Here is a 17,894-nt window from a genome sequence, read left to right as displayed (position 1 = left end):
CTGAGCACCAGCATACATGTCACATGGTGTAGGGAAAATAGCAAGTGTGAGTACATAAAGTACTCAGCAAGTGGGGGAAAGTAATGATATGCAGGCTTATACCAAGAATAGGCTAACACATGGTAAATTTGCGTAAATGCGAGTAATGAAAATATATTTGGATTCAAAAGCATTAAGCAATTATTAAGTGAATGTAACCCAAACGATTCAGCATCCAGCATACAAAGCTCCCCACCTTGCACACCATAACCTTCTAGTACTTCCTGTACAATAACCAAAACCATCTAGTACTCCCTGTACCAGAACCATAACCAAAACCATCTAGTACTCCCTGTACCAGAACCATAACCACAACTATCTAGTACTCCCTGTACCAGAACCATAACCACAACCAAACTCATAACCACAACCATCTAGTACTCCCTGTACCAGAACCACAACCACAACCAAACTCATAACCACAACCCACTAATCATGTGAGGATCTAAGTCTCTCATATCCGTGAGCACGGCTATTATAACAGTTTTACACTCTGCAGAGGTTGTCCAGCTTTCCCCATGAGTCAGTGAATTCCATGTTGCCATGTTCGCGAAACACTTAACACACGCCAGTGGTGTGCCGCCAAGAATTACTGTATGACACTTTCCACTAACCAGAGACTAATCCAGTATGTGTCTGCCCACTAGGTTTCACCGCCAGGCTTTACGCAAGCTAAGCTCCTACCCAGAAGCCCCCTTTTGTGCTGACCCAACACACACTGGATAGACTCTAATCAGTATGTCACGTCTTACCCATATCAACCTCGTGGTTGGTACGTTACTTCTTGGGTTGTCGCCCCACGAACCGGTCCTTACTTAGGTTACTTGAGCAAATACTAAACCAACATCATAACCATAACAACCATCAAAACTACTTTGCTCAAGGCCTAAGATTACATGTTGCTAGACCATTAACAAATTAACCATCATTGTTGCATATGTTCATTAGTCAAGATTATGACACTTCTCAACATCCCAAAAGCATGGCTAAGCAATCTACCCATAAAAGACACCTAACCATAAACCATCTAGGTTCCAATGGATGATAAGGGAAAATCTAGGGAAAACCCTAACATAGGTGACTATCCATCATATTGACAGACATTGCATGCAATTTTGTAAAACAAAATATTTAAAAATATAGGTTCAATATGATCAAGGACACTTGCCTTTTTCCCAATGCTGCTCAGTATTGTCGAAATCTTGGTCTTGAAGTTCCTCAAACTGCTCCGGAACGTTATCGACTAATCGCGAGAACTACCGACAAATAACACAAAGCAAACACTAAGAACAACATACCAAACATCATCAAAACACATTAAAAACACTATAGTTGGATAGGAATAATTTTAGAAATATTTAAACGTAAGAATCGCTTAAATCGGAGATAACATGAAAAGACAACAACTTTCAAGAGATGGATTAGACTGAAAAGGAAATGCTGATTTTCCGGAACTAACTTTCTATGGGAAAGGTTTTATTTCACAATCACTGTGTCAGGCTTGACAACATCATTGCGCAAGATTCAAGAAGTGTAGGGCAGACTAGACTTCACTGACCAGGTTAAGAAGAATGATGTGGTGCTGACTTGGCATGCTATGCAAATACCATCTTGGATTAACGAAGGCATACACTGAGATCTAGTATCCACCACCTATGATGGATCAAAAAGGCCAAAGGTTGCACTTCTAGGTTAAGGATACTACTAGTCACTCTATGTAGCGGTGGTGGTTCGGGTTTCGTCGAAGATAGCGATTGGGCATGTGACCACAAACATCGATGTCGGCTTCAGTGGTGTTTTAGTGAAACGAGAGAAGCATGGCGTAGAACGCGGAAAGACTAACTCAGCGGTATGGTTGGTTTTGAAAGGGGTCATCCGAGGTAGCGGCAAAACAGCGATAACTGCTTCTAGGTTTGGTGGTGACCGCGAACAGATGCAAGAATGAAGACGCTCGCGTTCTAGGAGATTGGCTATAAAATTTGAGAAAACGTTTGAACAAAGATGTTCATATAACCCGGGAACACAATGCTATGGCATGGGTTTTGGTAGATCATCCACTGAGAGAAAGAATGATCAGCATAGATGAGACGGGTGATGGCTGCGATGTGCTGTGGTTGGTAATGGCGTCCTGGTCGTGTCGCTGCACAAACGGGGATGGGCTCCTAGGGTAACATAGAAGACTCCATGGGACACGTCGTAACGTGGTTGGTGCATCCATACGGCTTTCGGATTGACGGGGGACGCGAATGCGAATCCAGTGCGCGTGCAGAACGCGTTCAGAAACCGGACAGCGGGTATGTCGACCTTGATTTCAATAGTTTGGCTAATCTACTGGCCAAACTGGTTGGTGAGAGCGTGAGGAACATCATGGGACATGCACCGGTGAAAGGGCTTAGTGATTTGACCTCTGGTTGGTCGGGAACATCGATGTCAATCGGCTACAGCGCGGCTGTCTCGCGGCTATCCGCGACGGTGACGACCGTGGCGGCATAGATTGGGCTTTGGCCGGGGCTAGGGCTTGGCTAGGGACTTAGTATGATGCTAAAACAGTAGTAAGAAAGGAGAAGAAGGGGTCCTCACATTGCTTTGATGGTCGAGAAAGGAGGATTCGCGGAGAAGATGACGTAGCGCATCACGGGCGGTGGCGGCGGCGGCTCCGACGAACGGCGGCGCTCCGGCGACGCACGGGCAAGGCAGCAGTGACTTCTATGGCTTGGGGGCATGGAATAGGGGTAGGAGAGGGCGTGCAACTCATATATATAGGGCTAGGGGCGGCTGGTTGAGGTAGAGTCCAAACCGAACACGAATCGGATTCGAGTTCGAGTCGGTTACGATTTCCTTTTTCGCAGCTCTGTATTCCAAGGATGATATCTTTATCGTTCGGACTCCAAATTGGACGTTTCTTAATTCTAAATTGTAGTACTCGAAAAGATCTACAACTTTGGTAGTCATTAGAACTTCTGAAAATGTCATCTTGATTTCCAAAAATGCGCCACAAGATAAACTATTTGAACTCGGACTTCTCTGCGCAGCACTGATTTCGGGGGCCATAACTCTTAGCTCCATTATCCAAAAGAAGACTTTCATAGGTTCAAATCGAAGCTCTCTACGAGACCTACAACTTTTGTATTATCAAGATTTGCATTTGAGGCCGTTTTGAACTCCGAAACTTTCTGCGAAAATGAGGCTATCCAGGACTCCGCAAAAATTTACAGATTTCGTGGATCCTTTATTGGGCCATCTAGATGACTTGGCTAAGGGTTTGGACTTGAGCAAGATTGAACCCAAAGATATTTTAGGTATATCTAGGGTTTAGAAAAGAAACTTCTGTAGAGAAATTTGAATAGAATTTGAATTTGAATTGAGCTTGAAGTGAATTTGAGAGAAACCAAAAGATAAGGTTGAACAAGAATAGGAATAGATAAGGAATTTGAATTTAGATTTGGGTAGAATTTGAGAAAGAGGAGAGATTGACTTTAAACAAGGATTTGAATAAGATTTGAATTGAACTGGAGAAGGATCAGATATGATCAAGGATTGAATAGATGATGAATTCAAAGATTTTGAATTCCAACCATTAAGATCCTTAACTTATTCACTACTGAGTTTTGTAAAAACATTTTCAAAATCTTTTTCACTCAAAACACTAAAGAGAAAGAAAAGGAAAAATAACTCTAATGCATTTACTTGGCTCCTAACAAAACTCAGCATGCAATGCACACAAAATAATAACTTATATTGATTGATTGATTAAGAAAATAGGTTTTAAACCTATAATACTAGTGAAGCTATTCAATACTCTTGGAAAATTTTAGAAATTTGAGAAATTTGAAAATCAGGGTGTTACATCCGGGGAGGGATCGAGTGTGTCCGGAGCGTCCGGAGCCACTCCGTCTGTCCGATGGCGGAGTTGCTTTGTTATGCCCCGTGATTCTGAGGGGCGCATGGATCTGAAGGTGGCTGCCCATGTCTTGGTCAAGGTCAAGCCGGAGGACCCCCTTGTGTCTAGTCCGGATGTATGTTTTGTTGTAAAGGACGACTGGTGTGCAGCTCAAACAGCCCGGGAGGTTGCCAGTTCACGCTTCTTCCAACTCTTTGTCCTCCCCCAGGATTCTGATGGAAGGTTGCCTTTGGAAATCCTTGAGCCTATCCTGGCTGAGGTGAAGGTGGAGGAGGTGCAGGCTGCGGAGTCCCCGCCGGAAGAGCAGGAGGAGGATGACCTGAATTTCTCAGCCTTCGACTCGTATACCTTCCCAGCGGACCCTCATCTTCCCGAGGCTGAGGGGGCTCCGCTTCAGGCAGTGGTTCCATCCGTGGAGGGGATTCGCGTCGACCTCCTCCAGGTCCCGTGGTATTTCTAGGAGGGGGCTCCGCTTTAGGCAGTGATTCCCTCCATGGAGGGGATTCGCGTCGACCTCCTCCAGGTCCTGTGGTATTTCCAGGAGGCGTGATGGTCGAGCACCCTCGTCCTCCTGTAGTGTTTCGGGGAGGCGTAATAGGTTAACAAGTTTGCTAGGCATAGATTCGATGTACAGTGTTTTGTTGAGTGCAAACTCTTTGTATGTCATGTATGAATAAACTTGTGTTGTGTTAGCTTTGTTTTTTGGTGTTTTTTATAATTTATTACAACAATGCTTTGTTATCGTATCGACGTTTCGCCCATGCCCCCTATCCCAGCCCCTTCACATTTTGCGGCTTGTTAGTGGCCACGGGGTGCGAGATCCGAGGGGTACAGCGTAGCGTTAGGTGTGAGCAGGGATGATACCATAGCAGTGAGATATTTTTGGCACGGAGACTTTTAGTCTTCAAGGTGCCGAAGGATCAATACTTTGTATGAATCCTTTTTGGCACGGAGGCTAGGCCTTCAAGATGCTGGGGAGGTTATCTCTTCACCACGTAGGTCAGCCATGCCTTAAAGATGACGGAGTGTCTTATGCCTGCCTGGCACAGAAGGAATGCTTTCAAGATGCCAGAGCGGTCTTTGCCTCCCCGCCATGTATGTTAGCTAGACCTTAAAGATGGCAGAGGGATATATGCCTGTCTAGCATGGAGGCTTAAGCCTTCAAGATGCTGGAGCGGTCTTTGTCTCTCCGCCACGTAGGTCAGCCAGGCCTTAAAAATGGCAGAGGGATATACTTCTCTGATATGGAGGCACTGCCTTCAAGATGCTGGAGGGATTTTACTCTCTTGGCACGAAGGCAGTGCCTTCAAGATGCCAGAGGGTTTTACCCCTTCAGCATGGAGGCAGTGCCTTCAAGATGCTAAAGGGTCTTCGTAGGCTCTATGTGGGTTTGTTTTTGCAGGGTACGTGTTTTATGGGAAGTGATACCTCTAGGTAAGGTGGTTATTTGTGGCTGGGCAATATATGGTTTTATTTGTCTTGGGCCTTTGGAGAGGGCGGAGCCTGGGGGCCCCTACACATAGTATTTGCGGAGGATCTCCGTGTTAAAACTATGTGGGAGGAGGGTTCCTTCTGTGTCGACCAAGCGGTAGGAGCCGGTCCTGTTAGACCTGAGTACTAGGTATGGGCCTTCCTATTTGTTGTGCAGTTTTCTCATAGCCAGGGCACATCGAAGTACTAGGTCACCGGGTTCAAAGTTTCGTGGCGCAACCTTAGGATCATACCAGGCCTTGGTTTTCACGTTGTAGTGATCGAGGTTCTGAACGGCATGGAGCCGCGTTCGTTCGGTGAGATCAAGGGAGAGTTCTCTTTCTCCGGTAGTTTGTGGGAGTTGTACCCGGAGCGAGTATCCCTTGACCTCGGTGGGGGTCATGGCTTTGTCGCCATATAGGAGGCAGAAAGGGGTGAACCCTGTGGCTCGCGTGACAGTGGTGCGGAGGGACCATAAAACCTTGGGGAGTTCCTCGACCCACAGGCCTCGAGCTAGGTCGACGAGTCGGCCATTTAAGCCGGAGAGAATGTTGTCGTTGACCTGTTCGATGGCCCCATTGGATTGAGGATGTCGAACTGCAACGAAGCACAATTCGATGCCGAGGTCGTCACAGAATTGTTTGGAAGGCCCGAAGTCGAATTGTGTGTCGTTGTCGACTGTGAGCTGTCATGGGACGCCGAAGTGGCAAATTATGTTTTCCCAGAAGAATTTCTGGACATTCTTCGATGTGCTCGTCATGAGGGGTTCGGCCTCAATCCATTTGGAGAAGTACTCCAATGCTACCACCGCGTACTGAAGGTTACCTTTGGCACGGGGGAATGGACCGATTAGGTCCATGCCCCAATGAGCCAGGGGCTAGATGGGAGCGATTGGTTGTAGGGGAGCCAGGGGCCGGTGGCTTCGTTGTCCCATCCATCGGCATCCTTGACAGGTGCGGACGAGGTCTTCTGCCTCGAACATGATTGTAGGCTAGTGGTGCCCCTGGCGGAGGACCTTGCCGGCTAGGGCGCGGGGCGCCAAATGGTTGCCGGAAAGGCCCTCATGTATCTCCCGAATGAGGTTGGCCCCTTCTTGTCTGGTGATGCAGCGAAGGAGGGGAGCGTAGACACCTGTTTTGCAAAGAGCGCCTTCTATGATACGGTAGCCCTTGGCACAATGCTAAATGCGGTGGAGCGCAATTGGGTCTTCCGGCTCTTCTGTTCCATTGAGGAAGGATAAGAGGGGAGCTCTCCAGTCGGTGTTTCGATGGGAAGGATGGTGGTGGTCATCTCGTCAAGAGTTCTAGCAGCTGGCTGGTGTAGAGTCTCGAGGAAGGTGCCCAACGGTGGGTCTTTGCCTGTGGCGACAGGTTTTTCCAGGGTGTCTGCCTGGCCGTTGTCCGTTTGTGGTATGTTGCGTATTGATATGCCGCGGAAGTGTGCTTCGGCTTTGCGAATGGCTTCAAGGTATCATGCCATGTCCGGATATCGAACTTGGAAGCTTTTGTCAATGTGGACGGCGATGATCTGAGAGTCGGTCCGGATAATGACTCTGGCTGCCCCCAATGCTCGGGCCTTCCAAAGGCCTAAGAGGACGGCTTCGTACTCGGCTATGTTGTTAGTTGTCTTGAAATCCAGACGAGCAGTGAACTGGACCTGTTGGCCTATGGGGGAGATGAGGATCGCCCTGGCTCTGGCGCCCATGGAGCCATATGCTCCGTCGGTGTAGATAGTCCAGATGTCTTGGGGAGGGGTAATGGTGGGTTCGGCGGGCGCCGGAGTTCATCGGGCGATGAAGTCTGACAAGATTTGGGATTTGATAGCTGTGTAGGCCCCAAACCTTACCACAAATGGGGCTAGCTCTACTGCCTATTTGCTGATGCGTCCCGTCGCCTCCCGGTTGCGAAACATGTCGCCAAGTGGGTACGAGGTTGGAACAGTGATGTCGTAGGCAAGGAAGTAGTGCCGGAGTTTGCGTGAGGCCATCAGCAGGGCATATGCTATTTTTTCAAGCTCGGTGTAGCGCATCTTGGCCCCGTCTAAGGCCTTTGAAACATAGTATACGGCCCTCTAAGCAGAGTGATTGTCACTCTTCTCCTCCCGTACTAGGGCGGCGCTGATAGCAGAGGCAAAGATGGACAAATATAGGAGCAGCCCTTCACCTGGGAGGGACATTGCGAGTGTTTCGAGACGGGAAAGGTGGGTCTTGAGGGCCTCGAATGCCGCCTGGCACTCCAGAGTCCAGCTGAACGGTTTTGAGCCCCTCAGCGTTTTGAAGAAGGGGAGGCTATGCTCAGCGGATTTGGTGAGGAAGCGGCTGAGGGCTGTGAGGCGACCGGCCAAGCATTGTACTTATTTTGAATTGGTGGGAGGTGACATCTTTGTGATGGCATGAATTTTGTCGGGGTTGGCCTTGATGCCTCTCTGGGAGACGAGATACCCCAGCATCTTTTCCGCCTTGGCGCTGAATATGCATTTTTCTGGGTTGAGCCGTATGCCTGCAATCTAGAGTCTATCAAATGTTTCTTGTAGGTCGGCGACGTGGTTGATTTCAAGCCGACTTTTTACCACGATATCGTCTATGTAGGCTTCGACATTACGGTCCAATTGCTATTGCAGTATCTTACACACTAGGCGAGAGAAGGTGACCCTACCATTTCGAAGACCAATTGGGCCCATCCAGACGAGCTTGTAATGGGCTATGCTGCTAAACGAGTTCTCAAATGGAAACTTCGCATGTAAACTGATTAGAGCCATATATTGGCATGTCAAAACGGAGACGAAAATGGCGTCACCTCCGGAGCCCACCCCTCCGCCATCGCCTCCCGCCCTCCCCTTCCGTTGCCTCCTCGCCGTGCACGCGCTCGCCGCCATCGCCGGCCACCTGTCCCTCCCGGACCCGCGCCCAAACACCCTTCTCCTCCTCGCCTATTCCTGCCTCACGCAGCCCCACCCCGCCGCTCTACTCCTCTTCCGCTCCTCCCTCCGCTTCTCCATCGCCCCCACCCGCCACTCCCTCCCGCTCGCCATCTCTACCGCCTCCTCCTCCAGCCGCCACCGGCTCCCCCTTGCCCTCTCGCTCCACACCGTCACGGTGACCCGCAACCTCCTCCCGTTCCCACTCGTCGCCAACGCGTTCGTCTAACTCTACGTCGAGAACGCGCTCCCGGACTCCGCGTGCAGAGTGTTCGACGGGATGCTAGCCCAGGACGTCGTCTCCTACAACGCGCTGCTTCACGGGTGCGTCAGGGCCGGGCGAGTGGCGATCGCGCGCGAGGTGTTCCAAGGGATGTTAGTACGGGACGCCTCATCGTGGGGCACGTTGGTCGCCGGGCGCGTCAAGGCCAGGCTGCTGGAGGAGGTGGTGGGGCTGTTTGACAGGATGAGGGACGAAGGGTTCAGGCTCGACAACGTCGCGCTGGAGAAAGGGCAGGAGGTGCACGACTATGTCAAGCAGAGCAGGCCCCGCCAAACGTGTTCTTGTACACGGGGTTTGTTGATCTCTACATCGAGTGTGGGTGTGTCGAGGCTGCTAGGAAGGTGTTCGAGTCGTGCCCCGAGAGGAACTTGTTCACGTGGAATGCGCTCATGGCCCATGGCCGGGCTGGCCATGCACGGCCATGGCACGGTGGCGCTGGAGTACTTGGACAGGATGCTGGCTGAGGGAATTCAGCCAGATGGGGTCACTTTCTTGGGAGTGCTGATCGGTTGCAGCCACACCGGCCTTGTGGGCATCGCAAGGTGCATCTTTTGCGACATGGAGGGCGTGCACAATGTACCCCGGGAGCTGAAGCACTATGGGTGCATGGCTGACCTGCTTGGCTGTGCGGGGAGGTATACTTGCTGGCTGTAGAATGCATCGGAACGTGGAGGCTGCGGAGGTTGCAGCCCGGCATTTGCTGGAACTGAACCCGCACGACAGTGGGGTGTACTCTGCCATGGCTGGGACCTATTGTATTGGAATTTGAAGAGAGGAGGTCCGTGCAATACGCAAAGGAATTTTTCAATGAGATAGAACCTCCACGTTTAAATTCCTCCAAAATTATGGATTCTGCCATTTTATGGGAATCCGACGACTCATTCCTTTATTCCAAGGGACATTTAAGAAAACTTTCAAAATTATTTCCGTTGTTCCAAACAGGGCCCCAAAGTGATTCTACTACAGCTTGTAATTTTTTTCGTCAGCTAAGGATTAATCTCCTGAACTCTCAGAAGATCATGAAACATTCCAAACTTGCAATGCTGCAAAGCAGGAATTATCAGTTGCAGGCGAGAATGTAACGCGGCATCAGAAGTACCAAAGCAAGATGACGACACAAGATGACTATCGCATTTGCAACAACCTTTTTATTTTGTCCGAATCAAGTAAAACAAGCTTTCATATATGGAATGGCTACACAGATGCTATCCTAGGAGATATGTAAATATGTCTCTCAATGAGACTATTCCTTCGACAAATCTGGTACTTGGTTCAATAACAACAAGCCGCCGCACCCCTGATGACAAGACATACTGTGCGTCAAGATTTTAAATCAATCTGAGAAATTTAAGTTGAAATAATAGTAATTGATTTCCTGTAAAAATGAAATCCAAACTTGTTCCTGATCTGATCACGCACACAAACAACACAGATTAGTACCTGGAATAGACAATTCCTCCAAGATTTCAAGCAAGGTACTCGTCTGCGAACAAGTATGGCACTGTCTTCGGCCATTCACCTGGTATTGCACATCCAAAGCCTACAAAAGAGTACAAGACAACAATGATACTATTCTCTCAAAGAGAAACCATCTTATATTTAAAGACAATGACAAATAAAACATAACTGGTACAACTGAGAAGCAAGAGGCAATGAGTTACATTTTGCACGGTCACTTGTTCAAGTTCGATGCGAGCATAAACGTCATTCTTTGCCAGAGCCATGATATCACTGTGGAAATAGAGATTCAAAATTAAGATACTCCAAGTGAACCACCAAAATGAAAAATAAAACTAATGGGCTCAACTACCCAAGCCTCTCTTAAAATAGTGTTTCAAACAATCATATCGAGACAGTTTTCTTTGATTAGATGAACTCAAAATTTTGTGGAACATTATATAGAGAACATTCCATCCAAAAAGAATTAAGCGATACAAAAATACAAAGGTGACAGATTAGGGGATCAATAATAAAGATAACAGGTCTTTGGTAGGTTTCAGGAAACCAGCAAAGCGCTACTGTCCCCAATATAAAAAATACAAACAAACTAATGAAACCAGAAAAAATATAAAGATAATGCCAAATGGACAAACAATTTTAAAGAGTGTTCGAGTTTGAAGACACAGCAGCCCTTAATTTTATCTAAAAAGGCGATCTCATGCACCATCTAAAAACCAGATGAAGGTCAAACTGTTGGGAGTTTCAGATCAACAAGATATATATTTTTTTCATTTGAAATTGTTAGTATGCATCTTGCCATGATGTAAATGAATAAAGGGCCGAATATAAGAAATGTCAAAGGACATTGGGTGCATAAATAAAGGTAAAAAGGTGACAATTAAGATTTCACGACGCAAGTTTTACCAAAATAAAAAAGGTTTTAAAATCTCCTATATCATAATGTCATTACCCCTCAAAGATGAAAGCATAAATAATAGCTAATCACTTAAAACTTAGCATCTCAAAAAGTAACACCCCTTTCCCAAAATAAGCCGTAGCCATGCAAAATAATTTTTGTGTTGGTGTTGAAGATTACATAAAAATCAGAGAGGGGCCAATTTCTAGGACAATGGTCTTATTTTGAGGTGCATCATGTCATCAGACAAAGATGCGTAGCTCCAGTGGAACACTTCATCTAGCAGTAGCCAATTGTTTCATCAATACAAAAACAAATGTTGTGCAAACCTGAGTGAGTAGACATCGTGGAGGGATCCATTGTCATCAACTATAGGAATTGAGCTTATTCTATCTGGAGAAAAATGAAAATGAAGCAAAACAGTAGTTAAATTCAGTAATTATTACTTCCTAAAGATGAGAAATATTATGGTAGCAGTAAGTTGAGAAGCAGCACGTGCAGTTAAAAAAGAACAGGCTTAAAGGAGAACCACCACAAGCTTGGAAAATGAGTTAATCCTCAATTTTGTATTTTCAATGTGTTTCACAGAGTTTATTGATCATACCACAGATTAGTACCATAAAGCCATCTATGTGAATCCTATAGTTACCAAAACTATTCAAAAACCTTTCACAAATAATGATACGACCTTGTTCATTAAATTCTCCAATTGGCTAGTACAGACATCATTTCCAAATGAGCCAACACCGCAGCAAACTACAACACAAAATTATTGGAGGAAACACAGTATCCAGATCATCTGTTCACTAATCTAGACAGTAAGTGCTCTTCCTGGGTGTAATATTTAGCAAATTTGCATATGCCCGATCCTATCACTACAAAAAGTTTGCAAGAATCCAACAGCTAAAAAACTGATGAGCATTTCTTTACCAATTTTTAAAAGGTATGATACAGCCCCAGGGGGGGGGGGGATGGAGTGGTTTCTGTAACAAGTAAAGAAAACCATTTGCATCACTGTAAAAGATGGAGACTAATGTGATCCAGTGCATGGTCCTACCTATCATCTAAGCGTTACATGTTAGAAGGCTTTTGTGTATGTTCAATGGTACAATTTAGTTCATACCTTCACTGTTGAATTAAAATAGTTATCTTCATTATTCAAGAACAACTAATCATATACTTAAGTTGATTATGTAGTCAACAATTGCCCTCTATGTTCTTACGAATCAGTTGGGAACATTAAAATGAATACTGCATCTGAAATGTCAATGTACCTTGAAGCAGAAAATCCAGGCAGGAATTTAGTGGGGTGCTCAGTCGCAAAGTTCTGAGCTGTCTGATACTTTCCCTGCCTGTATGTAGAGACCATGTACCAATAGGGATACTGACAAGCTGATTTTGCAGTAATGAATAACCTTCAGGCTGTTCTTGTAGCTTCGAGCAAAGAACTAAAAACATCATCAAGATAAAAGTGAGCTCAATTCGACACACAGGTGAAATTAATTAAATAATGGACTGACGTAGGCTTATAGAACAGAACAATATCATACATTTCAAAATCCCGGAAAGGGTTGCAAGATTAAGTAAAGGCATCCCTGATGAATCTGGCAAGGACTTAAAGATAGGAACTGAAGATATTTCATTTCTGATTATAGTCAGTGCCACATCCACTAAATTATCTGAATCCTTAACCTGAAGAAAGACATGTAGCACCGTAAGATAAATAAATAAATAAATAAGGATACTAGAAATGTTCAACTCCTATCAATACAGAATATTCAAAATAAAACTATTAGGAACACAGACATCAAAACAGACCGTTAGTTCAGCCAAAGAATCTCAACAATGAAAGTTCAGCCAAAGAATCTCAACAATGAAAGTTCAGCCAAAGAATCTCAACAATGAAATGTACATCAGTCAATCTGCAGGTCAAGTAATTATAACGAAATGATATTCCAAAAAGTCAAACACAGAGTTATATCTATGTTAACCTTGATTCATGACACAACCTCATTCATTGTCATCACATACATTTTTCTACCATCATTTGATAGATTTTGAGAAAAGAAAAAATGATGGCAGCATCTAGTAGTGTCAATTTTATCCCTCTTTCAAGACATTAACCAATTTGTACTTCTTCGGATGCAAAATAGCATTAAGCTTAACATTGTATTTCCAGACCATATCGAGAATTTCTTACAAATAATATCTTTTTCTTATTTTGAAGTTGTTGATATTGAAACTGTTTATACAACAAATCAGATGAAAGAAGTCTAGCAAATATATGGAAAAGTACATGAATTAATGGTCTTTTCTGCATGGCAGCACCATCAGGGCCCCCATAAAACTGCAGTTTTGCTTCTTTCCAAGCAGAAATGGGATGCATCTCTAGCTCTTTATGGCCAAGAGCTCGAATGTTTCTCTGCAACTGCAGAGCAAATAATAATTATTAAAAATGTAAATGCTTTCAAGGAGAACCACGGTAAGTCGTTCCCACCTTTCTCAAGATTAATACAAAATCCAATGCAGTGAGCATGCCTGTTATGGTTCCCTGATGGTCATCCCAAAGAGGAACCATAGAAAGGCCCTAAAAACACGAAAAGTCAATTTCATGCTACTACATTATTTAATAGACAGAAATGAAAATCAAATATTGGCTAGTGCCTAGTGGTTCACACAACATATGAATACACCAAGGACAGGTGATGATTTAACAGACCAATAGAACCTTAAAAGTGCAGAACTGCCTATTGACATAGTTATTTCATTCTGTACGGAGGTAAAGTGATCGGTTATGCAGGTGCAGATGAAACAAATGCCTTCTTCTAGAGGAAGTGTATATTTTTTGTTCAATTGCAAAATATAAAAGGAAAAAAATTAAATTGCTCCTTAAAATGAGGCAAATAGTTGCAGCACATCTTTTAAAAACATTTCAATAATATAAAATGATCAAACAGACTAAAGTTCAAGTGAGAGCAAACAAGCAACAAAAAGGAAAAATGAATTCTTGGGAGCAATTCTTGCAAGCACAACAGCACACATACCTCGTCATGCATTATTTTAAATGCTTGTTTAACTGGAAGCTGAGTATCCAAAACTGCTAACTGGAATGTTCATATGAAATCTGATTATTCATACAGTCTAAAGCAAAGTGCTGACTTACAAGAAAAGAATCTAACCTTGCTAGAAACAGGAACAACATCATATATGGTATTATGTAATAATATTCCAGAGATCCCATGGCGGAAAACTGCTATTTGCACGCCTGAGTTTTGAGAAGATGGTTCTGGGGGCATCTGTTTTTATATTTACGATCACAGTACATAACATATCATTAGTTATAAGGAATATGCAACAAGAAAATACAGTGTCAAACTTTTGAGACGTACTGTTGTCAAAATGGTACCCTCATCCATGTTAATTCCTCTGACAGAAGAAGGCTCTGGCTGCACAACAGGGTGTGCATTGTTTTCCACAAGCACTTCATTGCTGATCACTCCATATTCATCACGTACACAGGGTTTCGTCTCATCACACCTCCAGATACCATCAACCAAAAATCGGTACTGAATTACACCAAAAGACCACATAAATGTATGTAATGGCACAAAAAAGTCACAGGAGCAAGAGAATATTGTATGTGAATAGCTGGGCAGTGAGCACTGGGACAGCAAATAATAGGAGTAATATATATTTACACAATATCCACTACTAGAATATCATGATCAAGTGGTTTGCTAACCTGCAAACGGAACCAAACAATCACATAGTGAACATTATTATGACTGACAGAATTCCCAATAAAAAGGGTATGAATTTGGTACCGATGTGCAATGTTATGTCCAAGAATTACATAAAAGGTAAGTTGAAAAAGCAAGGCATCCAATATACAAACCCATTGTGAATACGCCAAAGATCTAATGTTTCTATCAATTGCTAGGAATCAAAAAACATCTCGAAGATATGGTTCCAAATAGTTGGTTGCTAAATATGAGAGCAGTTCAAAGGAAGGTCAATGAGCAAGGGAAGTTAAGGATGTATTTAGTGTAACTTCAAGTATTAATTGCCTCTGGCGAAAAAGAAGCACAATAAAAAAAATCCTTGTCAAAATGGAACAAAAAGGAAAATATAGAAACCTGAGAGACTGAAGTGTCCCTGTATTTACCAGCCACTCAATCTACAATGGCACTAAAGGACTACTTTTTTATGCCGCGACTAAGCACATTATACTTTACAGCAGCTGTTATGTAAGGGCTAAATCCTCTTGTCGACAACGACAGGAACAGTGGGAGAGGAGGGCTGCTCCCGCTACACCTACGCTAGGTCTAACATATAAAAAGTACAATTTTTCTAGCACTTCATCTCTGATGATTTTCCTATGGAATTTATGAAGTTCATGCAATAGATATGCCTATTAGTGGTTTATGGCTTTATTAACTCCAGAATGCAAAACTATCTTACCAGATAAGGCCATATAACCAGGATTTTTCATCTGGCTGCTATGCTGTAATACAGTCACTGGAAAGCAGCAACTATGCCACATAATGCATCGATAATTCACAGTGCCTGATATCACTGCAGATCCATAATTCCATATTGTTGAGATCATAAGATGCTTAATCGCATCAGACCACTGTTCCAACGTTCACTAGTGAACGATAAGCCCTCCTCATGCTACACCAAAATCCAGCGCATGCAGCCGCTATGCGTGGAAATGGAATAGCTCCCTCCAAGAACTGACTACACTTCCCGCTTACATGGTGCAAGGATCATCAGCCCCGCCACGCATTTAGGGCCTGTTTGGTTGCTCCCCTGGCCAGAGCTGCCTAGCCAGACAGCACCCTCGGACGCCTGTGGCTGGCGTTGCTGGCTAGCGCCGAAGCTGCCTGGCAGGGCAGCAACCAAACACGCCCTTAAGCCCGAACGCACCACAGTCCTGCGCCTCAACGCCCACCCAATTACCAACCAACAGCAGATGCATTGCTGCCCCCAAGCATCCAACAAAATAGCACTCCATGAGATACCAAGCGCAAATCAAACCCGGGAATTCTCGCACCAAACTCAATTCTAAACATTCATGCAAAGCTCATACTACATCTACAAGGACGCCAATCAAGAACTGCAGACCTAGCTGACCAGAGCGCACTAACAAGCAGTAGAACAAAAACCAACAAAGCAACACAACGGTAACAAGCAAAGCGCGAGGTCAATCAGAGCAATCCGAGCAGCCACCCACCTGGTAGACCCCGGGGGGCAGATCGAAGACGACCTGGAACTCGGCCCCGACCAGCCCCATGGGGCACTCCGTCCACCTGCAATAACAACAACAACAAAACAAGAAAACAGCATACACCCTCAGCCGCCGCGAAAGCCAAACCCAGACGGCCAAAGCGCACCCCCGGCCCTAAGACGAAAACTTTGGGAACCTACCCGGTGAAGCTGCCGCAGAAGGAGGCGCGCCGGCCGCCGTACGGCCACGAGAACCGCTGCAGCACCATGGCGAACCCTAGCGAGAGAGCGAGCAGCGCCGGCGCCCCAACGCCAGCCAGCCAGCCGACCGAAACAAACCCTAGCTCGCCGAGCCTGGGTCCATCCGCGAACCCAGCCGGCCAGCCCGGATTATATGGGCGCGGGGCGGGGGGAGGCGCAGGCAGAAGAGGAAATTTGGCGTGAGGGGGGAGAAGCGAAGCGTGGGAGGAATGAGGAGAGAGAAAGGCGTGGGGCGTCCCACCTCCACCCTTGTTTTGTTGGCTTGCGCTTTGGGTTGGTTTGGGGTAGCATTAGACGACGAAAAGCTCTTAAGCTCGTGAGTTAAGTTAGTTCGTGTCTGGTTTGGTTTTGTTTGTTTTGGCTTGTCTCGTCTTAAAATTTAACGAATTAAGTTAGTGTTATAGTTCGTTTAGGTAATGAGTTAATACGTGAGTAATCTACGAGCCAAATGAGTCAGAGATATTATTTATATCATATCGCTCTTTTTTTACTGTGGTTATCGGTTTATTCATCGGTTATTTTTATTTTCAATAGAGAAGTTCATCACCAATCTACTTAGTTTTTTATTAGTCAGCTCCTCATTACGATATAACTCTTATCTTTTTTCTTCTCCCACTGATCATTCCTTCAAACTTTGCATGTATAGACAGATGTGTGGGATAATGTTGTTTCATATATTTTTTTAGATGAATATTCTATTTCAGTAGCGGAATATATGTAAGTGGATCTGTCTGTTATTGTGTTGTATGTGAGTTTAAAAAACTTTCAGAAGAGAATAAGCTTACAACAATTATACCTCTGATTAAACCATGTAAAAAAGTAATATACTTGTAGATGTCATTATTATTGTTGTATAATTTTATTGATGTATTTTTCAGTAGATGTTTATATTCTTTTCATCTTAGTAACAAGCTGCTCTTTTAAAAAAAAATAAGCTAGCTCACGAGCCATATGAGATAAGATAAACTATCTTTTCTGCTCGTTATATTAAACGAGTTAAACGAACCGAGTTCAAACTAACCGAATTGACTCGTTATCCAACCCTAGTTTGGGTTGTTAGAGGGTAAGACCGTATTGGCTTGATTTTGCTTTCACAGTGCTACTGTTTTTTTCCTTTTTTTATTTTGCACTGAAATTTCTAGGGGTGTCTGGGTTTTCGTGTTGCTTAGTCGATGTGGTTTTTTCTCTGCCCCTTTTTGAGCTTTTCCAGCTTGTTTTAGAGCCTTTTGAGGTGTTTGTTAACCGGTAAACGAATAGGGCAGAGGATATTTTGTCCTCTAGTGTACTCACATGTTACTTGAGATAACAGTGGACGAACACTCGTTAGTAAAGGCTTAAGAACTGAGGACCGACATTACAAACCAAGAGCATATCGCACTTACATGATGATCATGCAGAAAAAACACATGTAGAGGAAATGTATCATATGAGTATGGTCG

At 44.7% G+C, this 17,894-nt stretch overlaps 2 protein-coding genes across 10 annotated transcripts; one reads left to right on the top strand and one right to left on the bottom strand.

Annotated features, from left to right (window-relative positions):
• Window positions 1–8,606: 8,606 nt before the first annotated feature.
• LOC133925442 (pentatricopeptide repeat-containing protein At5g61800-like) lies at window positions 8,607–9,263 on the top strand. The gene has a single exon (XM_062371371.1). It carries the CDS (start codon window positions 8,607–8,609, stop codon window positions 9,261–9,263), a length of 657 nt encoding a protein of 218 aa, XP_062227355.1.
• A 472-nt stretch (window positions 9,264–9,735) lies between these two features.
• Window positions 9,736–16,727, bottom strand: LOC133924114 (sucrose nonfermenting 4-like protein). Of its 9 annotated transcripts, none has more exons than XM_062369506.1 (13): window positions 16,396–16,727; window positions 16,202–16,277; window positions 14,355–14,531; window positions 14,145–14,261; window positions 14,010–14,069; window positions 13,463–13,552; window positions 13,262–13,393; window positions 12,516–12,657; window positions 12,240–12,413; window positions 11,295–11,358; window positions 10,237–10,340; window positions 10,050–10,149; window positions 9,736–9,947 (listed from the first exon to the last, which is right to left on the bottom strand). In XM_062369506.1, exons 1-12 carry the CDS (start codon window positions 16,461–16,463, stop codon window positions 10,076–10,078), a joined length of 1,278 nt encoding a protein of 425 aa, XP_062225490.1. In that variant the 5' UTR covers window positions 16,464–16,727; the 3' UTR covers window positions 9,736–9,947; window positions 10,050–10,075. The 9 variants fall into 9 exon arrangements, with proteins under 9 accessions (XP_062225490.1, XP_062225489.1, XP_062225491.1 ...); XM_062369505.1 differs by having other exon boundaries at window positions 9,736–9,906; window positions 16,396–16,726; XM_062369507.1 differs by having other exon boundaries at window positions 10,271–10,340; window positions 16,396–16,725.
• Between the last annotated feature and the right edge of the window lie 1,167 nt (window positions 16,728–17,894).

The sequence above is a fragment of the Phragmites australis genome, chromosome 7 (assembly GCF_958298935.1).
Source record: "Phragmites australis chromosome 7, lpPhrAust1.1, whole genome shotgun sequence".
Taxonomy (NCBI): Eukaryota; Viridiplantae; Streptophyta; class Magnoliopsida; order Poales; family Poaceae; genus Phragmites; species Phragmites australis.
Note: the sequence above shows the minus strand (reverse complement) of the source record. Positions and strands in the feature narration are given on the sequence as shown.

Bases quoted from the DNA above. Each gene is read 5' to 3' on its own strand.
- LOC133925442 (XM_062371371.1), top strand. From the start codon at position 8,607: ATGCTAGCCCAGGACGTCGTCTCCTACAACGCGCTGCTTCACGGGTGC.
- LOC133924114 (XM_062369503.1), bottom strand. From the start codon at position 16,463: ATGGTGCTGCAGCGGTTCTCGTGGCCGTACGGCGGCCGGCGCGCCTCC. The intron at 14,070-14,144 runs GTTAGATTCTTT...TGAACATTCCAG, and splicing joins TTGTTCCTGTTTCTAGCAAG to TTAGCAGTTTTGGATACTCA. The intron at 13,394-13,462 runs GTGGGAACGACT...TTTGCTCTGCAG, and splicing joins TTGTATTAATCTTGAGAAAG to TTGCAGAGAAACATTCGAGC.